The 25,168-nt window shown below is 33.1% G+C and overlaps 1 protein-coding gene and 1 pseudogene across 1 annotated transcript; both read left to right on the forward strand.

The window, feature by feature from the left end:
• Nucleotides 1-570: 570 nt before the first annotated feature.
• Nucleotides 571-6,281, forward strand: LOC122278705 (protein FAR1-RELATED SEQUENCE 5-like). The gene is made up of 8 exons (XM_043088888.1): nt 571-1,019; nt 1,152-1,275; nt 2,414-2,488; nt 2,607-2,735; nt 2,813-5,320; nt 5,436-5,513; nt 5,620-5,695; nt 5,834-6,281. The coding sequence occupies exons 3-5, from the start codon at nt 2,414-2,416 to the stop codon at nt 5,168-5,170; spliced, it is 2,562 nt and encodes an 853-aa protein (XP_042944822.1). The 5' UTR covers nt 571-1,019; nt 1,152-1,275; the 3' UTR covers nt 5,171-5,320; nt 5,436-5,513; nt 5,620-5,695; nt 5,834-6,281.
• A 13,746-nt stretch (nt 6,282-20,027) lies between these two features.
• LOC122279090 lies at nt 20,028-24,653 on the forward strand (annotated as a pseudogene).
• Nucleotides 24,654-25,168: the final 515 nt, after the last annotated feature.

Below are 25,168 nucleotides of genomic sequence, written 5' to 3' on the forward strand. Positions count from 1 at the left end.
AAAAGTACTTTCTGAAGTAGAAATGACAATTATTTAAATTTTTAAAAATTATAATCATATCCTTAAAAGTTTGAAAGTTGTAATTATTTTAAAATTATATGGATATTTTTATCTATTGAAAATCTTTTTTTAAATTTAATTACGTTCCGTATTATTCGAAAAAATATGTTTAAAAAAATTTATCAAAATCTCAACTGTACTTTATAACTTATTTGATATTAAAAATGATTTAATATGTAATATTCAAACGATTTAATTTTTTCATTAAAAAAATTTAAAAAAAAATTAAATACTTTTTAAGATTCCTAACGTAATCCCCAGTAAGCCTTACATAAGTGTGTAAAATATTCTAAAGGGGTCAAATTTTAAAAAGAAAATTCTCGCTCACAAGCGTGGGCGAAAATTTTGGAGATAACTATTGCGCACAAATGTACAATGTTGACACGGAAAGAATAGTTGACTGATAATGGCATGGTCACGAGGACACGTATACAAAAGCATGATCCACTGGAATGGTAAAGCTCCTCAACAATCCTTTAGAAATAATTGGTGGGCCCAAATTAAAAAGAGTACTTCTATATGCAAGCACACGGCGCACCACTTGCGGACGAAATCTGACGTAGCAACTTAAAATTAAAAAAAAAAAAAAAAAGCGGAAAACATGAAAAAGTGGGAAATGGAAAAGTAGCTTCCTTCAGAAGCTTTTCACCATTTCAGAAAGTCCCGTACGTAGTTCTTCCGCGAGAGCTTCTCCGACCAATCACGTACAATTTCTGATGAATCTTCTCCACCATTTTCAGTGTGACGACCAACTCTCTCATCAGTTAATTTTATTTTCATCTATCTGTCACTTTCTCTATTTTAATCCTCAAGTGGTCTCCATTTTTTTGACAGGTTTGAGGTTTCTCAAGTGATCTCTGTTCTAGTCCATTTTATACCATTAGAGTACATGGTAATCTCAGAAGGAAAATCTCACGTAGCATTCGAGTTTCAGATGTAAAAATGTGCTTCCCAAAAAGGTATTTTTAGTTTTCTTGTTGATTTGAAAATAAGCATGTAACTTTTTACCATTTTTGGAAAATTATATAACGAGGTGGTGTTTTCCTTTACCTTACAAAGTGTTATTTATTTTGGTTTACAACCAAACATAGTGTACATAGCTGCTGATCGAGGAAACCAGTAGAAGAAGGGGGGGTTGAGGCTGCGTTGGTTGGTTTCCTGAAAACAGGAGAGATTGAGGCTAGAGTGAGGGTCGGAAGCTTGTTGGAATAGAAGGTAATTTTTCCTGACTTGGGATTGAGTTGATTAGTCAAGTAGAAAGTAGTGAAATAATCGGCCCTCATATCTCAAAAACATTACAGAAGTGTTATATAGGGCATTATTAGCAACCAACATCTCTCTTTTTTTTTTTTCGAAATATTTCTCCTGTTTTATCCATCTGGGTTCTTCGTCTTAGTTTGGCAAAATAAAAGTGAATGTATTGTTAGAACCAATATTTGTGAAGTAACCAATATAACACTGGCTAGCTTAGCACCTATGTTAAGCTCTGTGTTAATGAGGAAAGACGACCAGATTAGCTAGTTGGTTGTTATACTAACATAGACTGGTGACTGCATTAAGGCACCCATCCCATCTCATGCTTATACAACTAGCTGGATATCACAGGACCATCAATCCTATACTAACGTGGGACTGGTGAAGACAATTGCTTAATACACAAGAATTTGTGAAACCATGGTAATTCATGGAAAGTTCTCATTCCAAAATAAAGCTAGAGTTGAACTCCAATTTGATACATAGCCGAAAGGAGGAAAAAAATAGGTTACAATTTCATAAATGAGATGTACGTGCTTGCTCTTCTTCTTCTTCTTTGCCCTTTTTGTTTTTATTTAATAATTTTTTTTTTGTTTTTATTTTGCTTAGGAAAAAAAAAATATAGTGTGCATCTATTCATACATACAAGCTCTATTAATAGAGTTTGCACATTAATCAAACTATGAAAAACTGAACGTGGTCAACATTAACGTAGAAGACATAATTTCCATATTTAGTCTTGTACTACTATCTATTTTAGCTAGAACTAGCATGCACATAAACTATTAAGTCCTCTTGATACAAAGTTGCATGCACATAAACTAGCATGCACATAAACTATTTTAGCTAGAACTAGCTACTATCTATCTTAATACATATGCAATCATGCATGGTTGTATGTATTAAGTCCTCTTGATAAAAAGTTGCGGCCATATCAATTTAGTTTCTAAATGATACATTATCCTGAGCATATATAATATCTATTACTGTATACTGCTACCAATGGGTTTTAGGTAATATAAAGCTTATCTCCAAATTATTTATTGCATTTTATATAATTTATATAAGCTGATTTTTAATGTATAAATCTATTCTCTAGATGGAGAAAGGGAAGGAGCATGCATCTTCCTCTACACCTCCTACCGCACATCCAGAAATAAATCCTCTGTCCCAGGTAAGAATTTATCGCTTTTCGGCATATTCAGCTTTTATAGCATTATCAATACTGGTTTTGTTCCGTAGTTGGCACGAGTACATCTTTGTTTCATAATCATTTTTATTTTATATGTTAGGCGATACCAATACCATTTTATCTGGGTTTGTCAAACTATATGCATGGTTTCCATCCACCAATGCATCATGCGTGGTTACCACCATTTGTGGAGCATCCCGATGCAAACCCATCTACATGGACTAGTCAGGTGAGGATACTTCATTTCTTAAGTACAGTGGTTATTTTTATCAATGTTTGTAATCAATTTCGTGGGTGTAATTGCAGGGAAATCCACTGCCCCCATTTCACTCATCAGCTTTCTCTCCGATTGGTGCTCAGTCGACAACTTCAAGCCATGTCGATGAAATCCAACATATGTCACCCGAGTCTACTGGAAAAAGTTTGTCGACTGAGCCTTCCATTCATGATACTGTTGAACCCAATGATGCCGATCAGTCCGGGGATAATGTTGAACTCAAAGATGCCGATCAATCAGGGAGTACAAATATTGAAGGGGCCGATATCGTTGAGGAGCCAAAATTGGGAATGGTGTTTAAATCTGAAGAGGAGTTACTTTCTTACTATAAACGATATGGGCAACAATCCGGTTTTGGGATTATGACACAAAGGAGTCATAGGTTTGAGGATGGGAGCATTAAATATGTCACATTGGGTTGTGCTCGTGGTGGGAAGGCACGAAACCGTACGACAAATGTTGCGAGGCCGCATCCGACATCAAAGACAGAATGTAAGGCACGGATAAATGTGATGTTTAAAAAAGGGGTGTTGAAGGTGTCGAGTGTTAACAATTCCCATAATCACGGCCTAAGTCCACAAAAGTCAAGGTTCTTTCGCTGTAATAGAGAAGTGAGCGAGTCTGTTAAAAGAGTGCTAGATATAAATGATCAGGCTGGGATCAGAATGAACAAGAGTTTTGCCTCTCTTGTTCAAGAAGCGGGTGGGTTTGAGAACTTGCCATTCATTGAAAAAGACTGTCGTAATTACATTGACAAGGCACGCCACCTTCGACTAGGAAAAGGTGGCGCTGGAGCCCTCCGTGAGTACTTTACTCGGATGCAATATAAGAATGACGGGTTCTTTTCAGTAATGGATATGGATGATGACGGGCGGTTGAGAAATGTATTTTGGGCGGATGCACGAAGTAGGGCAGCTTACAAATATTTTGGAGATGTCGTCACATTCGACACGACGTATTTGACAAATAGATATGGGATGCCGTTTGCACCGTTTGTTGGTGTAAACCACCATGGTCAGTCAATTCTTTTGGGGGCAGGATTAATTTCTAGTGAGGATACAGAAACGTTCACATGGTTATTTCAGACTTGGTTGACTTGTATGGATGGTAAAGCTCCCAAGGCTATTATCACGGATCAAGATCGAGCCATGAAAAATGCTATTAGTCTCGTCTTTCTAAACGCCCGACACAGATTTTGCTTATGGCACATATTGAAGAAATTGCCAGAGAAGCTAGGTTCATATGGTGCATACAAAACTGGTTTGAAAAGCCAGTTGCAAAACTGTGTGTATGACTCTCACACGATAGAGGAGTTTGAGGGCTCTTGGCAAGTGTTGATTACGAAGTATAACTTGCAGGAGAATGCGTGGTTGAAGAGTTTATACGCTGAGCGTACGTGTTGGGCACCAGTGTTCATGAAAGAAGTTTTTTGGGCTGGAATGAGTACAACCCAACGAAGCGAAAGCATGAATGCATTTTTTGACGGGTATGTTCATGCTAAGACAAACTTAAAAGAGTTTGTCGATCAGTTTGATAATGCATTGAGGAAGAAGATTGAGACTGAAAGTGAGGCAGACTTCCAGTCATTCAACGTCACAATTCCCGTTGTCTCTCCCTCTCCACTTGAGAAGATTTTTCAAGAGATATATACTTGCAATAAATTTAGAGAAGTTCAGAAAGAAGTTATAGGAATGCTTGCAACTCTTCCAGCTCTACACCGGAAGGATGGTGTAATTGCAACGTACCATGTAGAATGTGAAGTGAATGCCGATGAATTCATGAAGGAGGTGACTCACACAGTGTACTTTAATGAGGCCGAATGTGAAGTGAAGTGTTCATGTGCCTTGTTTGAGATGAGAGGGATATTGTGTAGACATGTATTAGGCATTATGAGAGTTAACAAAGTCCGTTCGGTTCCTGAAAAGTACATACTAGATCGATGGAGAAAAGACATAAAAAGGACATACACTCTTATACCTTCTTCTTATGACTTAGTTGATCAGAGGCCTGAAGTTAGCAGATATTCACGTATCATCAGGAAATGTTACGAAGTAGCCACAAATGCATCGTCATGTGATGAGCACACTGAGGATATGCTAGCTAAACTAGATGCAATGAACTTAGGCTACCGCACCAACTTGCCGCCCTCGAAGGTTGTAGTGATTCATGCCGACTCAACCACAGAAGCGAGTTATAAGAAAGTGCTGAGTCCTCATGTAGTCAGAGGAAAAGGTAGACCTCCATCTCTTAGAAAGAAATCAATGATTGAGAAAGTAAAACCCACGACGAAGAAGGCTAGTCGTGGAGGAAAGCGTAAACAGGTTACCACTGAGTGCACTGTTCTGAATTTTTTAGCTTTTAAGTCATATTTTTACGTGGTGATATAACTGACATATATAAATTGCAATTTATTCCCACGCTTATACCTGGTTTTGTTGGCTTTGTAGCCACATGGAATAGAAGGCGAAGTTGTTGGAACGTGCAGGAATTTATTTAGCCAAACAGTTGTTGGAACACAACAAACTGTCCCAGTTGAGGTACATTTGCGGGTTTTGTTTGATATGAGTAATTTTTATAGCTTTTAAAACTAATTGGAAAATTTGGGTCTATAGCTTTACGTATTGATCTAATACTCCGCTTATGTATTGTTAGCCAATACAAAACACTACCGAAGTGTTAAATGTTAGTGCCACCGAGTTTGGCTTTGCAGTGAATGAGACTCAAGAAAGTGTAAATTTCTCATTCTTAAACTTGGTGATATTGTGTATTTTTTTCCAAATGAGTGTTATGATGGGTTGTATTTTTAATGATATAACTGATATTGATTTGTTCACAGATCTTGCTTGGGATGGATGGAACCCAACCGGGTAGCTTGCGTGAGACACAACCATCACAATGAGCCACTTTATGGGGTTTGTAACTTTGGTGATGCTTATTACTTTATGAGATTAGGCACTAAGCCATGATGCTTTAATTTTGGTGGTTTTACTTAAATTAAACCAGCTGTATTTTCATTTATGCTATTGATTTCGCTGGTGTACTTGATTTAGGAAGAGTACTGTACAGCAGAACGAAGGGGAGTCAACCCAAATCTGACCACCATATAATGATGTATTGCAACATTAGTTTTGAAGGATAAGGGCTAAGCTATGCAGATGGTGATGGTGTATTTTTTTTTTATGGGTTGTGTATAATTATATTAGTGGAGGTGTTGTAATTATTTTTTGCTGGTTGGAAGTACGCATGTAATGATTTTTTGATGGGTAGTGTATAGCAACATTAGTGAAGTTGTTGTAATTATTACTTGATGTTGGAAGTAGGCATGTTATGATTTTTCATTTGGGTAGTGTATAGCAACATTAGTGAAGTTGTTGTAAGCCTCTCTTGATGTTGGAAGTAGGCATGTAATGATTTTTTGATGGGTTGTGTATAGCAACATTAGTGACGTTGTTGTAATTACTACTTGATGTTGGAAGTAGGCATGTAATGATTTTTTGATGGGTTGTGTAAAAAAAAAATTAAAGCATGTTGATGTAATTATTACTTGATGTTGGAAGGGTGGTGTAACATTATTTTTCATTCTCGTTGGGTACAACATTACTGATTTCGCTGCTGTAATAATTTTTAGATGGGTGGAAGTTCGCTTTATTGCAGCCAACTTGATGGGTAGAAATACCAAGTTGTTTTTAGTTGTGCATTTACGAGAGCATAAGCTGTTGTATGTTCGCATATTACCACAAGTTTGATACATAAAACTAACATGATTGGGCGGTTAAGCATATTTTACATGATTCTTTGATATTGTCAATTTACAGGATATAATTTTTTATTGATCAGAGGCATGAAAACTCCAGTTATAAATGGAACCTGCCAAAATTTGCACCGTTTTTAGGTTGGGGCAGTAATGACGTTGGCCATTACTGCCCCATGCAATTGAGTGCAAGTAAGGATTAACAAGGGGCAAAAATGAGGTATTTCAAAATTCATAAAACGCGTGATAGCAAAATATTGTACATAGTCTGTATATGCAGTTCAGGTTTTACACTGAGATTTGTATCGTACAATGCCAATTCATAAATTGGTTTTTTTGATTAACAACTAGACATGATAGGTCCGATTATATGAACTATATGCATTGGCAAGGCCAATCCCTGGACAATTTGCAAAAGATTACATCCACTTTCCATAGCAAAAGATCAGATATACAAGCATTGCCCACTTTTTCAAGTGTTGTCCCACAAGTTCCATAATATTCCCAAGTAATTAAATACAAAGTTGTAGGCATTTCCATAACTACTACACAAGTGTGATTCGCAAGTGTTCAGAAAAGTACAAAATATTCCAGCTTTACGGGTGTTCACTATGATCGTACATACAACAAATAAAGTAATATTAAAATTGCCCAACATATACGCAGATGTGTGCGTTGACGCCGAACTTCCAACTCCATTTTCACAATTTCGCCCTCTCTTTTACGAACCTCTTCCATCCAATGTCGAACTTCTTCCATAGTTTTACGAACCTCTTCCTCTAATTTTCGAAGCTCTTCCCGTGTTTTCTGAAACTCCTCCTGTGTTTTCTGAAGCTCATCCTTCTTCCTTAACAGATCAGTTTCAATTTTCACAAGTTCTTGTTCTCTTTCCTGACCGCGATCTGCCCATTTAAAAAAGTTGCAATGTGGTAACCCCTGTATAAACAAACAAACGAGAAGCTAATTTTGTGAGTATAAAATTAATGTATTTTGTTGTGTCAAACCCGCCAAAAGTTAAAGTGAAGGAACTCTGCTTTTGTACCTTCATATTGTAGTTTGAACACCCAAAGAATGCTCGGCCCGGATTTCGCCGCGTATTAGATGTTCTAAGTGAAGCGGGTGATCCACAAGTGCACACAGGGGTGTTTTCCAATGTATGCTTAACAATAGAGGATGACGAAATCAACGATGATACCTTTTCTTTACTCATCATCTTCCCAAGTAACTATGGAGTATACAGATCCAGCAAAAAAATGTTGGACACTTGGGGGCTTTTGTTGCTTTTTATGAGTGAACATAAGAAATCATTGTCTTGAGCAAATGGGTAAAAAGCGCAATAATTTTACTTAGCATTAATCAAAAACAGTTGCAATTCTAGCTAGCAGATTATCTTAGACCAAATGGGATATATACTGTACTTTATTTGTGATTTGGACATAACAGTATGAAAACAGGGGATGATGGATGAGGCCTATAATGGCACTTTTCATTTTCCATGCACGCAAACCACCCACGAAAACCAGAGTTATACTTTCATGATTGATAATGAAAACTAATCAAAAAAAAAAAAATATCCAACAAAAACTACTGATAGGTCCCTTTCAAGTACAATATTACCACCAACTCTTAACAAGTGGACCTTTCCTCCTCTTCCTCTAAATTCATCCTCAAGTGGAATACAATCAATCATATGAACAAATTAAGATTAAAGTCATTATGCAAAAATGATCAAAACTGGAGATGAGAGGGAAAGGAATCTGCATGCTTTTCATCAGATATTGGTAGATAAATGTGAAAAATATTGGTGGAATTGAAGAAGTTAATTAGGCCTCACTCTCTACGAAGTGAACTAATAGCAGATATGGGCATTGTTGCATGGGTTGACCCATTTCTTAAATTGCCTCAACCATAAGCAGAACCTCCCATTTTATTCAGCTTCTCAAAGGACTAGGAGGCACCACGCAGTGTAAAATATTCATCATTTAAATCCTCCCTCCATTCTTTTAACATTATATAATATAAGTTGGGTTGGGTTTGATGGGCCCCTAGTTGGGTGGTGTTCCCTCTTGTTTTATTTGAATTGCTAAATTGTTGGTCCATGGCCTTAGTTAGTATTGTTTGTAGAAAATTGGCCCATGGCCTTATTTTGTTGATTGATGACTATGGGAGGGGGTGTCTCCCAGTATATAGACAGGAGGTGGTAGTTTGTAGGTTGGAAAACCCTCAAAGTTTTCCCTTATCAATTACGTATGAATATGAGTTTATGAATCATTCTATCAAACACTTCCGCTACATTGTTCTTCTTCATATCTGAATCATTTTCTTACATTTCATTGAGTTCCTATTTACATTCCTGCATCCTTTATCCACAAACCAACCCATTCCCAATTAGGTTCAGTGTAGCAAAACCCATTAATCTGTAATTACAAATACACCAACCCAACCTAACCCAAGACTTACCCATAAATCCGAATCACAAATAAAGCTAGCTGGATTTGGAAATAGATCGAATAACATAACATAAAGCGAGAGAGAGAGAGAGAGAGAGAGAGAGAGAGAGAGAGAGAGAGAGAGAGAGAGAGAGAGAGAGAGAGAGACCTGTTAATCTGTGAAAAGTCCGATTTAGGGTTTTCCCAACATTCAATCTCTACGCCTGCAATAGAAATCAGAATGAAGAACCTCCGAAATCAAAATTTCAGGAACCCCAAACAGATATCAAAATGAAGAACCTCCGAAATTTTGGGGGTATTCATATTTGTTATACGCCTAAAAAACCCAGAACAAAAATGCGGAAGAAATGAAGAAAATACTACCTGACTGGTGCTCGTTCCTCTTCGATAGTCTGTGGTCTGAAATCAAAAGGAGGGTGGCTTACATGGTAGTCTGAAAGAGTCATGGGGACGAAGGAGTTTGGTGCTGGTGCTCTGAAATGAATGAGGGGGAAAGAATAAGGGGAAAACGAAGAGAATTCCTTCAGAATTCCCGCTCGATGAAACGCTTCGTTTCATTAACTCAAAGAGGAAAGCAGATGGACGAGCTTCAACTAAAACGGTTCGTTTCATTAATCCACGTCAGCTGCTGCGCAACTGCCTCCGCATCATGCCTGCAACAAGACTTTCCCAATTAAAAACCTAGTTCCACTACTGGGGCGTTATTTCAAGAATTCGGCCACGTTTCATATATTATTTTATTTTATCTTATTTTATTTTATTTTATTATTATAATTTTTTAAAATTTTTATATAAAATAAAATAAATAATTTAACTTTTTAAAATTTTAATATAAAAATAATATATATTTTAATAATATTTTATTTAACTTTTAATTTTAATCTCAACTCATCTCATCTTATATCTAAAAATAAACTTAAGAGATCCTCCAGCATCTCCATTTTAAAGGATTTGATGATCTAAATTCCTTAAAATTTGATTAAATTCACGTTTCAAAATAATTGAAAGCTTGAAGGTATCCTCGGTAATATGATATTTCTACTTTGGGTTTATTCATAGAAATCCTTTAAGAATGATTTGTTATTCACAAAATATTCCTAGATTGTTCTTTAAAGTTATAAAGTTCTTAAATTAATTTTTTTATTTTTACTTCACAAAGTATTAAAAAAACTAAAAAAGTATCATAAAATTCGTTGTCCAAATAAGAGTATAAGTTGATCAAACCAAATAGTCGTCAAAAAAGTAAAAGAATTAAGATTTTCATTGACCAAAAATCAATGTCACCTATTAAGGAGTTAGTTGATTGCTACCATCATAAAGAGATCTTATAAAAGTAAATTGATAAACTGACATAGTTTCATATGATATATTAAATCTATTTTACAATAAAAATAATTTTACAACCTAATATATCATATCAAATCACTTTAATTTGTGAATTTATTTTTATGAGATTTCTTTCGAGTTACAATATTTTTACACACACACACACATATATATATACATAATGGAGTTGAATAAAAAAGGTTACATTCACCTATTAAAATTGATGTTTTTTCTTATTTATTTAACGCTTTCCACCTTTACAGAAAGATACATTATTCGGGAGAACCTTTGCATATGTGATAACCGGAGTCACTGAGCATTAGCAATGGTGTAGGCAAAGGCAATGACAAAATTTGACTAAAATCACATATTTTATTTTTTGCTTTTACCATTCAAGATAGACTCCTATATTGAATTAGCCAAAATAGTAATAAAACATATTTTTTTTCATATTTTGCAATTAAAACCGACTACATAAGATCTACAACAAGATCCATATGAAGAAACCCAATACATAATCATACTGGTTTGCATTTACAAATAGGATGAGAGAGAAAAAAAGTAATAAAATAAATTATAGAGAGTGAACAGTGCATTTGTAAATATGTAAAAATATTGTAGCTGAAAAAAGTTTACATCAGGCCAATCCAATGCAATAGATTTAATAGGGTTAGTTGCTAGATGCTGGTTTGCATTTACATTTGACTACACCATTGTTAGTGCTCTATATATGGAGAAAAGTAGCTTAGAGCCCTTACCCCTTAATATCAACTCTACGATAAAGCCATAAAAAGATTTCGATTATGGTTCCATTTATTTCGTTGTAAAATTGTTTTTTGAAAATGATTTTTACCCTTTTTTGTTTTTTTGTTTTTTTTGTTTTTTTAATGTTCGGAGGTGTTTATAGTTTTCAATCAATGTAAAACTCAAGCTTATTTTTGAAAATTTGTTTCACTTCACTATACTTCAACTTGATTCCCTATTTCTGCAATTTACATCCTCCCTAATGGTCTTCCTTTTATTTTATTTTTATTTTTTTTAGCCTTTTTAATTTTATATATTTTAGTTTTTAAAAGTTATAATATTTTTTGGCATCTTAGTATTTCTAATTTTCTATTTTTTAATTTTCTTATGTTTAACTTTTAAGTTTTAGAAATCTTTATTTTATATTTTTAATTTTTAGAACGCATGGCATGTCATGTGGCTTGCCACGTCAACATAGTTAATAGTCTAATTTTTAACCGAACGGATTATTTATATCTAAAATAAAGTGTACTTTTTAACTATTAGACATAAAATTCACTTGCAACGGATTAGTCAATACTAAATTTTGTAGCTTTTAGCTACAGTATTTGTAAAGAGAATTTCAAATTTGATATCTACCGTACAAAGAGTAAATTTTTATTTTATTATTTATTTATAACTCTCTTTGCCTCTCTCCTTTTGATATTTTCTCAACGCAACTGGATCCATTTCTATCTCTCGAATATGTTTCTTTCCCTTAACGCAACTAAATAGTAAAATATGATAAAATAACATAAATTAATAATCAAAAAATTTAAATATTTTTAATTATTAATTACTCATTATTATATAATGAATAAATAAATAATCCAATGTAGAGATTTAATGTAAATAGTCAAAGTCAAATTCATCTCATATTATTTTATTTTATATAATGAAAAAATAGCTATTCTAATTTAGAGACTTATGTGAATGAAATAGTTAAAATCTAAATGCATCTTACATTCATAAAAAATGTTCTTTACATATGCATAATCCATTAAAAGTCTGTTTGGGATTGAGTTTGAAAGCTTAAAAAGTATTTTTAATTGTTTAAAAGCTCTTTTTTTAAAAAAATGATATGTTTGGTAAATTTATAAAAAGTGTTTTAATCACCTAAAAAGGCCGAAAATCTACTTTTTAAAAAAGCATCAAATTGAAACTTTTATCGAAAAGCTCCTGCAGATAACTGTATATTTAAAAAAAAATTAATATAACTAACTTTAAAAGTACTTTAGAGACATGGTTACCAAACAGTAAATGGTTTTTTAATAGTAGAGCTTGTTATTTAAGTTAAAAGCTATAAGCTATAAAGTTATAAGTTATATTTCCCACCGCAATCTCAAACATACACTAACAATGCTCTTAATGTGTTGGCAAACATTAGAATTTTCAAAATTCTCAAGATTTCTTGCAATTTCATTCCTAAATATCACTTAAACACAAAATAATTTTTAATTTTCAATTTTTAACTCTTTCATCTAATCATTACTCAATCGCTAATTAAACATAAAACTCAATTCAACTTTTACAAGTTCTAAAATAAAAATAATATTAAAAATTACATTCCAATAACTTTTAATTTTATCTATTCACTTTTTCAAACTCCAATATAATACTTAATTTCAAAATATAATTTTATTCAACTTTTTCTCTAACCTTGCTCAAAATCCAATAAAAGGTCTTCACTTATACAATTTCATTATTATTCACAAAATTTTGAGATACTTTAAGCATTCAAATACATAGTAAAAATTTAAATTAAAATGTACCAAAAGCAATTTGACTTTAGGATAATCCACATATAGTGCTTTTGTATTTAATCCTATTTCTCCTATGGTAAAAGATGGTATAAGCATGCGAATATTGTGAATAGTAAACTCTCTTATCTACAACACAATTGGTCTTTTGTGACAGAGAAAAACGTCACAAAAAATGGCCAAAATGTCACTAAAGACATTTGGTGACGGTTCGAAACTGTCACCTAATGTGCGTCATAGAAAAAAATTGGTGATAGTTTACTATTCAACCATTACAAAAAATATGTTTAGTGACGGTAGGAGGTCTTCCGTTTGATGTCATATTCGAACGTGAGATTTTTTGTGGTAATTGAAATCTATCACAAAATGCACAGAACGTTCAAACGTCCAATAGAACGTTCAAACGTTAACCCGATCGATTGACATTCGAACGAGAAAAGTTGACGTTCGTTGGTTATAGTTTAAACGTATCATATTTACGTTCGAACATCAAACAAAACGTTCGAACGTAAATCGTTTAAACATTCAAATGTTGTGCTCGTTTTGAGGGTAAAAACGTTCGAACGTTTGGTCGTACATTCGAACATTATTTGATAATTTTGTATAATTACATTTGAACATTAGTTCGAATGTGAACCAATGTTCGAATATTTGTTATATACATTCGAATGTACAGATCAAAAATATTATTTTCATAAAATTAAAAAAAATATACAAATTGTATCATCATATTACACCATCAAATTAACAACTTACAATGTTTTATATAGTTACAAAATTAAATATTAAAAGTTCTACACAATGCGAAAATTAAATTGATTTCATTTCTTCTTCTTTTGTCGTCCACTGCGATTCTGCTGTAGTGACATAACACGATCTATCTGGACTCTCATCTCTCTCTACACTTGTTCTTAGACTTTACTGCACGTTTTTTCCTCCTAGTCTCTTTGTTGCTGCTGCCAACGTATCTCTAAATTAGATTGTCGCTCCAAGAAAGACTTCAACTCTTGTTGTCTTGACCTTATATACTCATTTGATAAAGAAAATGCAAAATAAGTAATGTTTTAAAAGAAATATAAATAAAAATTAAATTATTGACATGTTGTATAATTTAATAAATTATTTACAACATATTTAATAAAACTTCACAAATTTTTTCATAATGATATCATATATTTCCACAATATATAAACATATTCACAAATAAATTCACAATATTTCACATATTCTCAACAATTTTAATAAATATTGTAATATACAAATTCACAATATATAAACATATTCCCCATAGACTAAACTAATTCACAAATCACATTTACATATGCACAATAATAACTAATTCACAAATATGAAAACATAGTCACAAAAAAATAACAACAACATATGCTTCAAATTCACATACATAATTGTAAAACATATTGATTTTAATTCATAAATATACACCAATATTTATATTTTCATTTTAAGAATAAGCATACACACAATACAATTTTTCATTTTAATTCATCACCCAAAGATTTCTTTCTAATTCATCAATATAAACAATTCAATTCCTTCTAATTCATCAATAATATCCAATTCACAACATATTTACAATATATATAATCAAAATTTATTACTTAACTCAAAATATTATACCCATATCCAATCCTTCAAAATCCACAATTAACTCATATTATACACATTAAAATATTCATCATTATCCACAACAAAATATATAAACATATTAATAAACTTTAGAAATATGCCTATCACTCACAATTTCCTCTTACAATTCACGAGTTTTGAATAAGTCACAACAACCAATCCTTCAAAAAAATCACAACACTAGCTAGTTAATGATATATATATATATATATAAAACACAAAATAAATATCATAAAATTGCAAAACATTCAAAGGAAAATTTTAAAATTATTTAAATATATTCAGAAAATATGAAAAGTGAGAAAAGGTTAAAAAAAAAAAGGCATAAATGTGCTAACGCTCAAATGGAGTGGTGCTACTCAGGCAGCAGAATAACACCGCTCTATATAATATAATAGTGTATATATATTATTATTTAATAACAACATTCGAATGTAAACGATCGTTGAGTTTCAAACATGCCATTGACATTCGAACGTGGAATTTATATACATTCGAATGTTTAGGATATATGTTCGAACGTTTCTATACCACATTCAAACATTACTATCACATTTGAATGTGGTGTAAGACGTTTGAATGTTAACCTTTGAGCTTTGAACATGGTAAAATACGTTCAAACGTTAACCCTTTAGTTCCGAATGATACACTTAAGTCCGAACGTTTAAGTGGGAAATATTTGAATGTAACATTATTTTCGTTCGCACATGCATCTTTTCATATCACATTCAAACGTTTAAATGTAAACACGTTCGACCATTTGAGTGTTTGCCAGTCCCATTTGAACTCGTAGTCTTATACGTTCGAATTTTACTTATAACGTTCGAATGTGTACGTCTAAACATTCGAACATTATCAGTAACAATTTAAATTTTATTACAAAATATTTATAACTATGGTTCTAATGTTATGTTCTTATTAATTCAAGATCTGGCTTATCTTTGACAGAAAGGAAACGGGGCCAAGAGGGAGCCAACTCGGATACTGCTCAGCTCGGGGCCTGAACGTTCATGGCCGAACGAGAAGTATTAATATATTGTTAATATTATTTAATGTATTTATTGTTTTCAATTTCAATTCTCAATTATCCAATTTTAATATTAAATCATTGCGCTTCAAATTTTAATCTCTTTAAATTTATAATAATTGTTCACAAATGATGCATTATTTTATTTAAAAACTACATAAAATTTAAATTATATTCATATTTACCAAATACTCTATCCAACGTTAAAATTTCACTCACTAACGTTCAAATGTCACTTATTAGCATTCGAATGTTGGTGTAAAAAAATATTACGTTTGCACGTAAAAATCTTTAATGTTTAAACGTCCATTTAACGTTCGAACATAAATTTACATACATTTGAATGTCAAACGAATTCTCATCTAGATTTAGTGACGGTTTGTATAAACCGTCACAAGGTGACAGTTTGGGGACTGTCACCAATTTTAAAGTATCACTAAATCTCAATTTTGTTGAAGTGCTTAGATGGTTTTAATTATGTATTTATCCGTCTCTTCTGGCCGTGCATTGCTTTTTGTCTTGTACATTTGTTTGCCATTTGCCGCCATTTTCTCTACAAACATAGCAGTGCAATCGTCATTTAAAGCAGAACCCTTCTTTATCCAATGAATGTATGGACACATCAACAATGTCCTACATCTTCCTATTCCAAGCGAGTTGCCGTGTCCATGATATCTAATTAGCCCTTTCAAACTCTGATAGAGGGCAACTGTAAGAAGAAGAGATAAGAGATAGAGACTTACCAACGGGCATCATATTAGCAATACCGTGCGCAGCAGCATACGTGGCGATGAAAAGAAAAATACAAAGAAGTGAAAAAAAAAGAGAGGCAGCAAACATAGAGAGAGAGAGAGAAAGGGGTTAAGAGAGGGAAGAGAGAGGTGATCAGAGAGGGAGATGGAGAGAGAGAGAAGCTTACTAGCATGAGGTGGCATGAATGTTGCGACGTGTAGATCGGGGTTGAGCGAACAAGGAGACAACAGTGGCAACACAGTGTCACTACGCTCAACCATTGTCTTCTACACCAAGAACTTTCTCTACATCTAGTCCAACAATCGTAGCCAACTGCCATGCCCAAGTCCCACCTCCCTCAACTAATTTCAACGTTGATGACCAAACCAAGCACCATCCAACCTAAACACGCTTGCTTCATAAACCTGAAATAGAGCAAATCGGTGCTAACTAACCTTGCCAAAAACTAGCACTAGTCCCTCCATGTGCATGTTCAGTACCTCTATTCCACGCAAGGCCCACTACTCACCGCCTCTTAAAGTTTTTGTGAACCAGCCAACCACTATTTTGCATGAAACCACTACTACACAATCGTGACCCACAAGCTTTCCACATATGACTGACAGTGCGTTGGAGAGAGAGAAAGAAGTAGACAGTAAGAGAGAAACGTCAGGCAAGGGCCAAGGAAAAGATGAGAGGCTTAGTACAACCCTCAAAACGCACCATTTGGTATTTTATTTTTCTTGGGTTGGGCCTCACAATTATCCTATATTATTTATTTTTTATTTTTCATAATTATCTCAATTATTACTTGTATTTTATATATGTACTCTTTTATAATAACTTTTGTTTCATTTCCACATTTAAGTTTTTGTCCCTTTGTTCATCGTTAAAATGTAATTAACTTTTCTCTTATTCTACTATTAATGAGAATATAATAATAATAATAATCAAGTAATAAAATCCAAAGATTTTGGTTTATTGAACATTTGTGGGATATTAATAACTCTATTTTTTCTTAAAGAATACAACAACAATAACAACAACAATAATAATCAAGTAATATAATCCGAAGATTTTGGTTTATTGAACATATGTGGGATATTAATAACTTATATTTCTTCTTAGATTTAAAAATAATAGAATTTTCCTATTTAATATTATTTGAAGAAAATAACAATTATCTTCGTATTAGTTTTCATAGTAATTCATAAAAATAAATCATAATCATTGGACTTATAATATTTTCATTTTAATAATTTAAATTATTAAAATGATTAATAATACTTTTTATCCTTTAAAGATTTATTTTGGTAAGAATATCTTTTTTATCTTCTAAGATCAACAATTCAACATTACCATTCCAAATTTGAAAAAAGTAATAATATTATGCTCAAGTTCAAAATGAAAAATATCGTCTTTACATTTTTTTAAAAATATTTTATTACTATAAGGTATCGTTGCATAAAAAACAATTGTCTTCCTATTATTTCTCCTAATAATGAATCATACTGAATAATATTTTTTAAACTGACATTGCTTTTATTTATTTATTTATTTATCTTTAGATTTCAAATTAGAAGTCTATTATTACATTTTATCATCCCATCAACAATTATATCCATTTAGTTTTCTGAAAAAATTAATAATAATATATTTTGTTAATTTATTATTATTATTATTATTATTATTATATTATGATTTAAATATAATGAGTTTTAAACATTTGATTTGTTATATATTCAATAATTTTACATTTTTTGTTTCCTTCAGTTTTTAAATATAATTATAATCATTTGTAAAATTTGTTGCATAGATTTATGACTATATTTACATCTATCATACTTATTATATAATTAATATGCATCTTAAAATTCATATTTACCATATCAAAAAAGCAGTAGCATTTTCAACGGGGGATACATGCCTAGTAATATATAAAAAGGTTTTATTATAGAATTTAAACTAAAGATATAAATACTACATCTATCACAACTCACACCAAAATACAAAAATCACTTTCAAGAAAATATTCTCAAGTGATAAACAAATTACCACGTTTTTTTAAAAAATCTTTAATTATTCGAACTAAAAAAATTTTAAAAGTGTAGATTAAAAGAAAAATAAAAACATAAAATATGTCTTTTAAAAAATAAGATAACTGCTACAAGCTTACATATACAAAAAAATTATATAAACTAAACCCATAAATTGGTGTCGTTTTATAGAATCTATTAAATCTATTTTATAATAAGAACAATTTTACAATCTGATATATCATATCAAGTTATATAAATTTACGGGCTTACTTTTCTAATTCGCTAAAGTATTTTCTATAAAATAAATCTGACTAGAAACTAGTTTAGTCAATGACATTCTTAACCCTATGGTCAGAATTGCTAATCTAGAAAATTAGGGCTAATTTAGTTCCTCGATTCCTTTCAGCTCATTTCATTTAATCATTATAATTTTTTCAAATTTTAATATAAAATATAATAAATAATTTAATTTTTTTAAATCTAAAAATAATAATATTTTATTTCATTTTTAATTTTTATCTTAATTCAACTTAATTTAATTTAACTCAACTAAAGACAGGCTAAATATATATTGAGTTGGTGATTTATATGATTTATATGACCATGGTTACAAGAAAATGACTTTTCGTGTTTCAACTTTCCAGGACGTGGGCTTACCACCTTTTTCACTCTTCATGTTGAGATTTTCATCATGATTGAAAACTCAACACTCTTTGTTTTTATAAGTCTTTAATTATTCGAACTAAATTTTTTTTAAAAGTGTAGATTAAAAGAAAAATAAAAACATAAAATATGTCTTTAATAAATTAGATAACTGCTACAAATTAAATTATACAAAATAAATCTATAAATTAATATCATTTTATAGAATCTATTAGATCTATTTTATAATAAAAATAATTTTATAATCTCATATATATTATTTCAAGTCGTATAAATTTATAGATTTACTGTTATAATCCACTAAAATATTTTCTATAAAATAAATCTGAATAGAAACTAGTTTAATCAATGTCATTCTTAACCCTCGGGTCAGAATTGCATACCTGTAGTATATATTGAGATGGTGAACGGTCTATTCGCTGTTCCCACAGTTTTTGTTTTTATTTCAGAACTACAATTAGTCTAATTTTCAAAACAGGCAAAGTCGTGGAATTGGATTTTATTTTTAAAGAATGCTATACATCATCTCACACCATATATTTTATATATTAAAATATTATTTTTTATTTTATTTTATTCTTATTAAATTAATTGAATTATTCTATTTATCATCCACACACTACATATTTATTATAAAAAAATTAAAATAAATATAATGTATAAAATGTGAGGATGATAAAAAGAGTTTTTTTTTAAATCTTTAATTATTCGAACTAAAAAAATTTTAAAAATGTAGATTAAAAGAAAAATAAAAACATAAAATATGTCTTTTAAAAAATAAGATAACTGCTACAAGCTTACATATATAAAAAAATTATATAATCTAAACCCATAAATTATATAATAATATTTTATTTAATTTTTAATTTTTATCTTAATTCAACTCAATTTAATTTAACTCATAGACAGGCTAAATATATATTAAGTTGGTAAACGGTCTATTCGCTGTTCCCACAGTTTTTGTTTTTATTTCAGAACTACAATTAAGTCTAATTTTCAAAGAAAACAGGCAAAGTCGTGGAATTGGGTTTTATTTTTTCTAACGTGGTAGAAATATTTCCACTCTCAGAAGCTTGAAAAGTCATCCATGGAATAAAGAAACGCCACCAAACTCAACGCGTCTTTTCCGAGACAGTCATAGGACTTAACATTATACAATTACACGCGCTTTACTTCGAGCGCTCCTCTCTGTTGACTACACCCTTATCTTCCAATCCCTCTCTTCCTCTCTTGGGTTTCCAAATCCGAACGGTTTTTGGTCGCCTACCACCCACACGACTCAGATCCACAGGTTCATGGGCTTTTATCTTCGTCAACCCGCCATTAATTCCATCACCTCAACGATTGTTTGCCGGTTCCAATGAGAATTCCGTTCTTTTTATCGATTTTCTTGATACCCATATGCTCAATTTTGCCCGGCTTCCCGATCTTTCTGGTCTCTGGCCAATGTTTGAAAGATCAGAAAGACTTGTTGCTCAAATTGAAAAACAGCCTCGAATTCGATTTAGCTTCTTCCACAAAACTGAGACACTGGAATCAGAGTTCCGATTGCTGTATGTGGCAAGGTGTACGTTGCAGCGAGGGACTGGACTCAACCTGAGCAGTGAATCCATCTCGGGAGGACTTGACAATTCGAGCAGCCTCTTCAGTCTTCAGTACCTCCAGAACCTAAGTTTGGCATATAACAAATTCAACTATTCCCAGTTTCCGTCAGGGTTTGACAAATTGACGAATTTGAGACATTTGAACCTGTCAAATGCTGGCTTTGCAGGTCAGATTCCGATTGAGCTTTCGAGTTTGAGAAGGTTGGTTATTCTTGATTTATCTACCCTTTACTTCCCTGAAATTCCTCCCCTAAAACTTGAGAATCCAAATTTAGAGATGTTGGTTCAGAACTTTGCGGAGCTTATAGAACTTTATCTTGATGGAGTAAACATCTCAGAACAAGGGGACGAGTGGTGTGGGGCTTTATCATCATCACTGAAAAATTTGACGGTATTGAGCTTGTCAAATTGCAATCTTTTAGGCCCTTTGAATCCCTCCTTATTAAAGCTCCAGTCCCTCTCAAGTATTCGTCTGGATAATAACAACTTGTCTGCGTTAGTGCCGGAGTTCTTCGCAAATTTCACAAATTTGACGTCATTGCGTCTCAGTTCTAGTGGGTTGTTTGACATATTTCCAGAAAAGATCTTCCAGGTGCCTACACTAGAGGTTCTTGACTTGTCTAATAATGCACGACTTGGTGGTTCCTTGCCAGATTTTCCTCAGAATGGGTACCTTCGAACCCTGGTACTTAGCCACACAAATTTCTCGGGAAAATTGCCGCACTCTATCGGTAACCTGACCATGTTGTCTAGAATGGATTTTTCAAGTTGCAATTTCAGCGGATCAATTCCAACTACAATGGCTAATCTTACCCAATTGCTTTATCTGGACATGTCATTCAACAATTTTACTGGACCAATTCCATCGTTCAGCAAGGCCAAGAATCTGACTCAAATAAACCTTTCTCATAACGATTTAACCGGTCAGATTACATCTACTCACTGGGAAGAGCTGAAGAATCTGGTAAACCTTGACTTGCGTGACAATTCTCTGAATGGGAGTATTTCAGTTTCTCTGTTTTCCCATTTATCATTGCGGTATCTGCAACTTCCCAACAACCAATTTTCTGGTGAGCTCAATCAAATTCCCAACATTTCTTCAAATGTATTGGAATACCTTGATTTGAGCACCAACAATTTGGAAGGGGCAATCCCTGTGTCTGTCTTTAATTTTCGAGGTCTTAAGATCCTCTCGCTTTCTTCAAATAATCTTACCGGCTCAGTCCAGCTAAATATGATACACCAGTTGACAAACCTTTCGAGTCTTGATCTTTCCTACAACAGTTTATCAATTGAATTTAATAGAACTGGTTCTCCGTCCTCCTCCTTTCCCAACATTACCACGTTAAAATTGGCTTCCAGTAAGTTGAAAGTATTTCCTGATTTTTTGAGAAACCAATCCAAATTAGTAGTTCTAGACCTTTCAGATAATGAGATTGGTGCAGAGATACCCTACTGGATATGGAAACTGCCTTTTCTTCAGCAGTTAAATCTTTCTTTTAACAATTTGGTGACTCTAGAAGGATCTCCACGCCATGCTTTTTATCTGACTATCCTGGACATTCGTTCCAACCGACTCCAGGGGCAACTCCCAGATCTCCCACCATTTGCCACGTATTTGGATTTCTCAAAGAATAATTTCAGCTCTATCATACCCTCTGACATTGGTGACTTCCTTTCTTATGCTTATTTTTTCTCTCTTTCAAGCAATGAATTCAAAGGGAGCATACATGCATCAATCTGCAATGCAACATACCTCCGAGTTCTAGATCTGTCTAATAATTCCTTCAGTGGCATGATTCCGGAATGTTTGGTTGGGATGAGTAGTACTCTTGGGGTGCTAAATCTAGGGAGAAACAATCTCCATGGCATGGTTCCCGATACATTTCCAGACAACTGTGGATTGCAAACTTTAGATCTCAATGGAAACCAGCTTGTAGGACAGGTACCTGAATCTCTGGAACATTGCACAAGGTTGGAGGTCTTTAATATCGGTAACAACCACATTGAGGATATCTTCCCATGTCACTTGAAGAACGCATCCATATTGCGTGTCCTTGTTTTGCGCTCTAACAACTTTAGCGGGCACCTTGGTTGTGAAGGGAAAAATGCCACTTGGCCCATGCTTCAAATTTTGGATGTAGCTTCGAATAATTTCAATGGTAGGCTTCCAATAAAATGCTTTTATACCTGGAAAGCTATGTCAGAAAGTGAAGATGAGACCGAATCAGAGCTCAATCACCTTCGATTTGAAGTCCTAGGATTTGATAAATTTTATTATCAAGATGCGGTTACGGTAACGGTTAAAGGTCTAAGCATGGAATTGGTGAAGATTCTAACTATTTTTACCTCGATTGACGTTTCGGGCAACAACCTGGAGGGGACAATACCAGAAGGATATGGTGGACTCTCATCACTATACGTTCTAAACTTGTCGCATAATGCTCTTTCAGGACAAATCCCGAAATCTCTGGCAAACTTGACACAGCTGGAGTCATTGGACTTGTCAAACAATAAGCTTACAGGGGAGATTCCTATGCAACTTGCAGAAAGTCTTATTTTCCTTTCATTCCTAGACCTATCCTTCAATCAACTGGTGGGGCAGATTCCAAATATCAAACAATTTTCTACTTTTTCAGAAAGTTCGTACGAAGGGAACAAAGGATTATGTGGCTTTCCCCTTATGAACAAATGCAGTGATGGAGGTACACCACCGTCAGCAAAATCTCCAGAAACATTTGATTGGCAGTTCATACTGACTGGGCTTGGCTTTGGGGTAGGAGCAGCATTGTTTGTTGCTCCCCTGGTGTTTTGGGAGAAAGGAAGAAGATGGTACAACGAAAGCACTGATAAAATTGTTCTGGTGATTCTTACAATGATAGGATTGTCTTACACGGGCAGCAAAGATGGCAAGCTTGAGGCGGAGGAAGACATTGAAGATGACAGCATAGAAGACTATGTTGATGAAGATGAAACGGAAAATGAAGAATTTCGAGGGCAATACTGTGTTTTTTGTTCCAAACTTGACTCTAGTAGGAAGAGGGTCACCCATGACCCCAAATGTATATGCCGTAGCTCACCTCTGATCTCCTCCTCTTCCTCTACATCATCGTCTTCTTCATAGCTTGGTTGTGCCATCAAAGTACATCTTTCTTCTCTCTCTCTCCTTTTTTTTACGCACTTGTTTTATCCATAGAATTCATTTTTTTTGTATATACCTACAGAATTATCGACCCAAGAGAGAGAGGATTAGTAGATGATCCAAACATGTAACTGAGTAGCCCTTTCAGTTTATGATATGGAAAGAAAGCATGGCAAAAGCGTGTGGAAAATCTTTCAGGAATTCCGCAATAAAGAGAAACAATGATTTCATGTGAAGAGGTTTCAATTATTTTGATTCAGATTTTCGAATGCAGACTTGTGTTCCAAATTGGGTCTCTTATTGAGAGAGAGCACAGCAAGAACCTATTATAATACTTTCGACAAATTTGCCCTCAATTACGAGATACCCGATAATCCAAGCCAAGAAAGTTTTATCTTATTTGAAGATTGATATTTATATTCCTTCACTCAACAACACAGGAAAAGTCTCCCACTAATCCCATTTTGTAGTATCCTTGTCATATTTGATTGCTACAACATGCACTTATCACTCTATAATCTGGTTTCCTTCTTAAGTACAACCTCCCAAGGAACGTCCAAAACTACCATATAGATTCTCATCAATTTCCATTCTACTGAAACTTTATCTCTCCTCGTACTCTATATATATAACACCCACAGGCCACTTCCTCTATGTTACTCAGTGTGTGGTGTGGAGTGTGAATGCATTTGGTGGTACTGCTATTTGTGATAGTTGAGTTCAAATCTTCCATTCGCAGTGGGCATCATCGTTGGAAGGGTTAGCTGGACTTTAGGTATGCTGTAATTGAAATTATTTGTCATTTATTTGTTATTTTTTAGAAGACTTGTATTAAGATTTTCTGTTTTGTGTTGATAATATATCATTTATTTGTGTTGAGAGTACGTCTTTTTTGTATTGAGAATGTCTTTTTTGCATTGAGAAGGTGAACTCCTCTTTTTAGCTAGTCGAATCTCTCTTGATTTTGTATGTTTAATTTCTAGTACAAGCATAGAACCTATTAACTAAACTAGTTAAGGATAGAGACAGAATACAAGCTGAGGACAGCTCATACTTTCTCCCAAGTCTAAACTAGTAACTAAACTAGTGCTGTTTCTTTTTTGTTCAATATCAGCTTCTCCAATCTTGGTGCATTAGCATTTCATGATTGCCTAAAAAGGATGATATAATGGAATATGCAGTTATTAGATTACAATATCCTCTGAAATAGAGAGATCCTATTGGTTGCTAGCAAGTACAAGTATGAAATATATTCACGTTAACCATGCTCATTTCAACTCATGAATAAAGAATCCAATCAATCTATTAATATCAGGACCAAAAATACAAAGAAAAAAAAAAGCAGCAGTACAATAATCACTCAAGTAGATTTTTATCTTTGCGTGTATGCTCTTTCAGTGCAGATGAGATGACTCTCTTATACAAAACAGTGGCCCATATTTAGGAATAGGTACCTTTCGT

The sequence above is a fragment of the Carya illinoinensis genome, chromosome 10, assembly GCF_018687715.1.
Source record: "Carya illinoinensis cultivar Pawnee chromosome 10, C.illinoinensisPawnee_v1, whole genome shotgun sequence".
In the NCBI taxonomy this organism is placed as follows: Eukaryota; Viridiplantae; Streptophyta; class Magnoliopsida; order Fagales; family Juglandaceae; genus Carya; species Carya illinoinensis.

What these genes read in the sequence shown, in the direction of transcription:
- LOC122278705 (XM_043088888.1), top strand. Translation starts at nt 2,414, where the DNA reads ATGGAGAAAGGGAAGGAGCATGCATCTTCCTCTACACCTCCTACCGCA. An exon ending in AAATAAATCCTCTGTCCCAG is followed by an intron (nt 2,489 to 2,606) that starts GTAAGAATTTAT and finishes TTTATATGTTAG; the next exon opens with GCGATACCAATACCATTTTA. An exon ending in CATCTACATGGACTAGTCAG is followed by an intron (nt 2,736 to 2,812) that starts GTGAGGATACTT and finishes GTGTAATTGCAG; the next exon opens with GGAAATCCACTGCCCCCATT.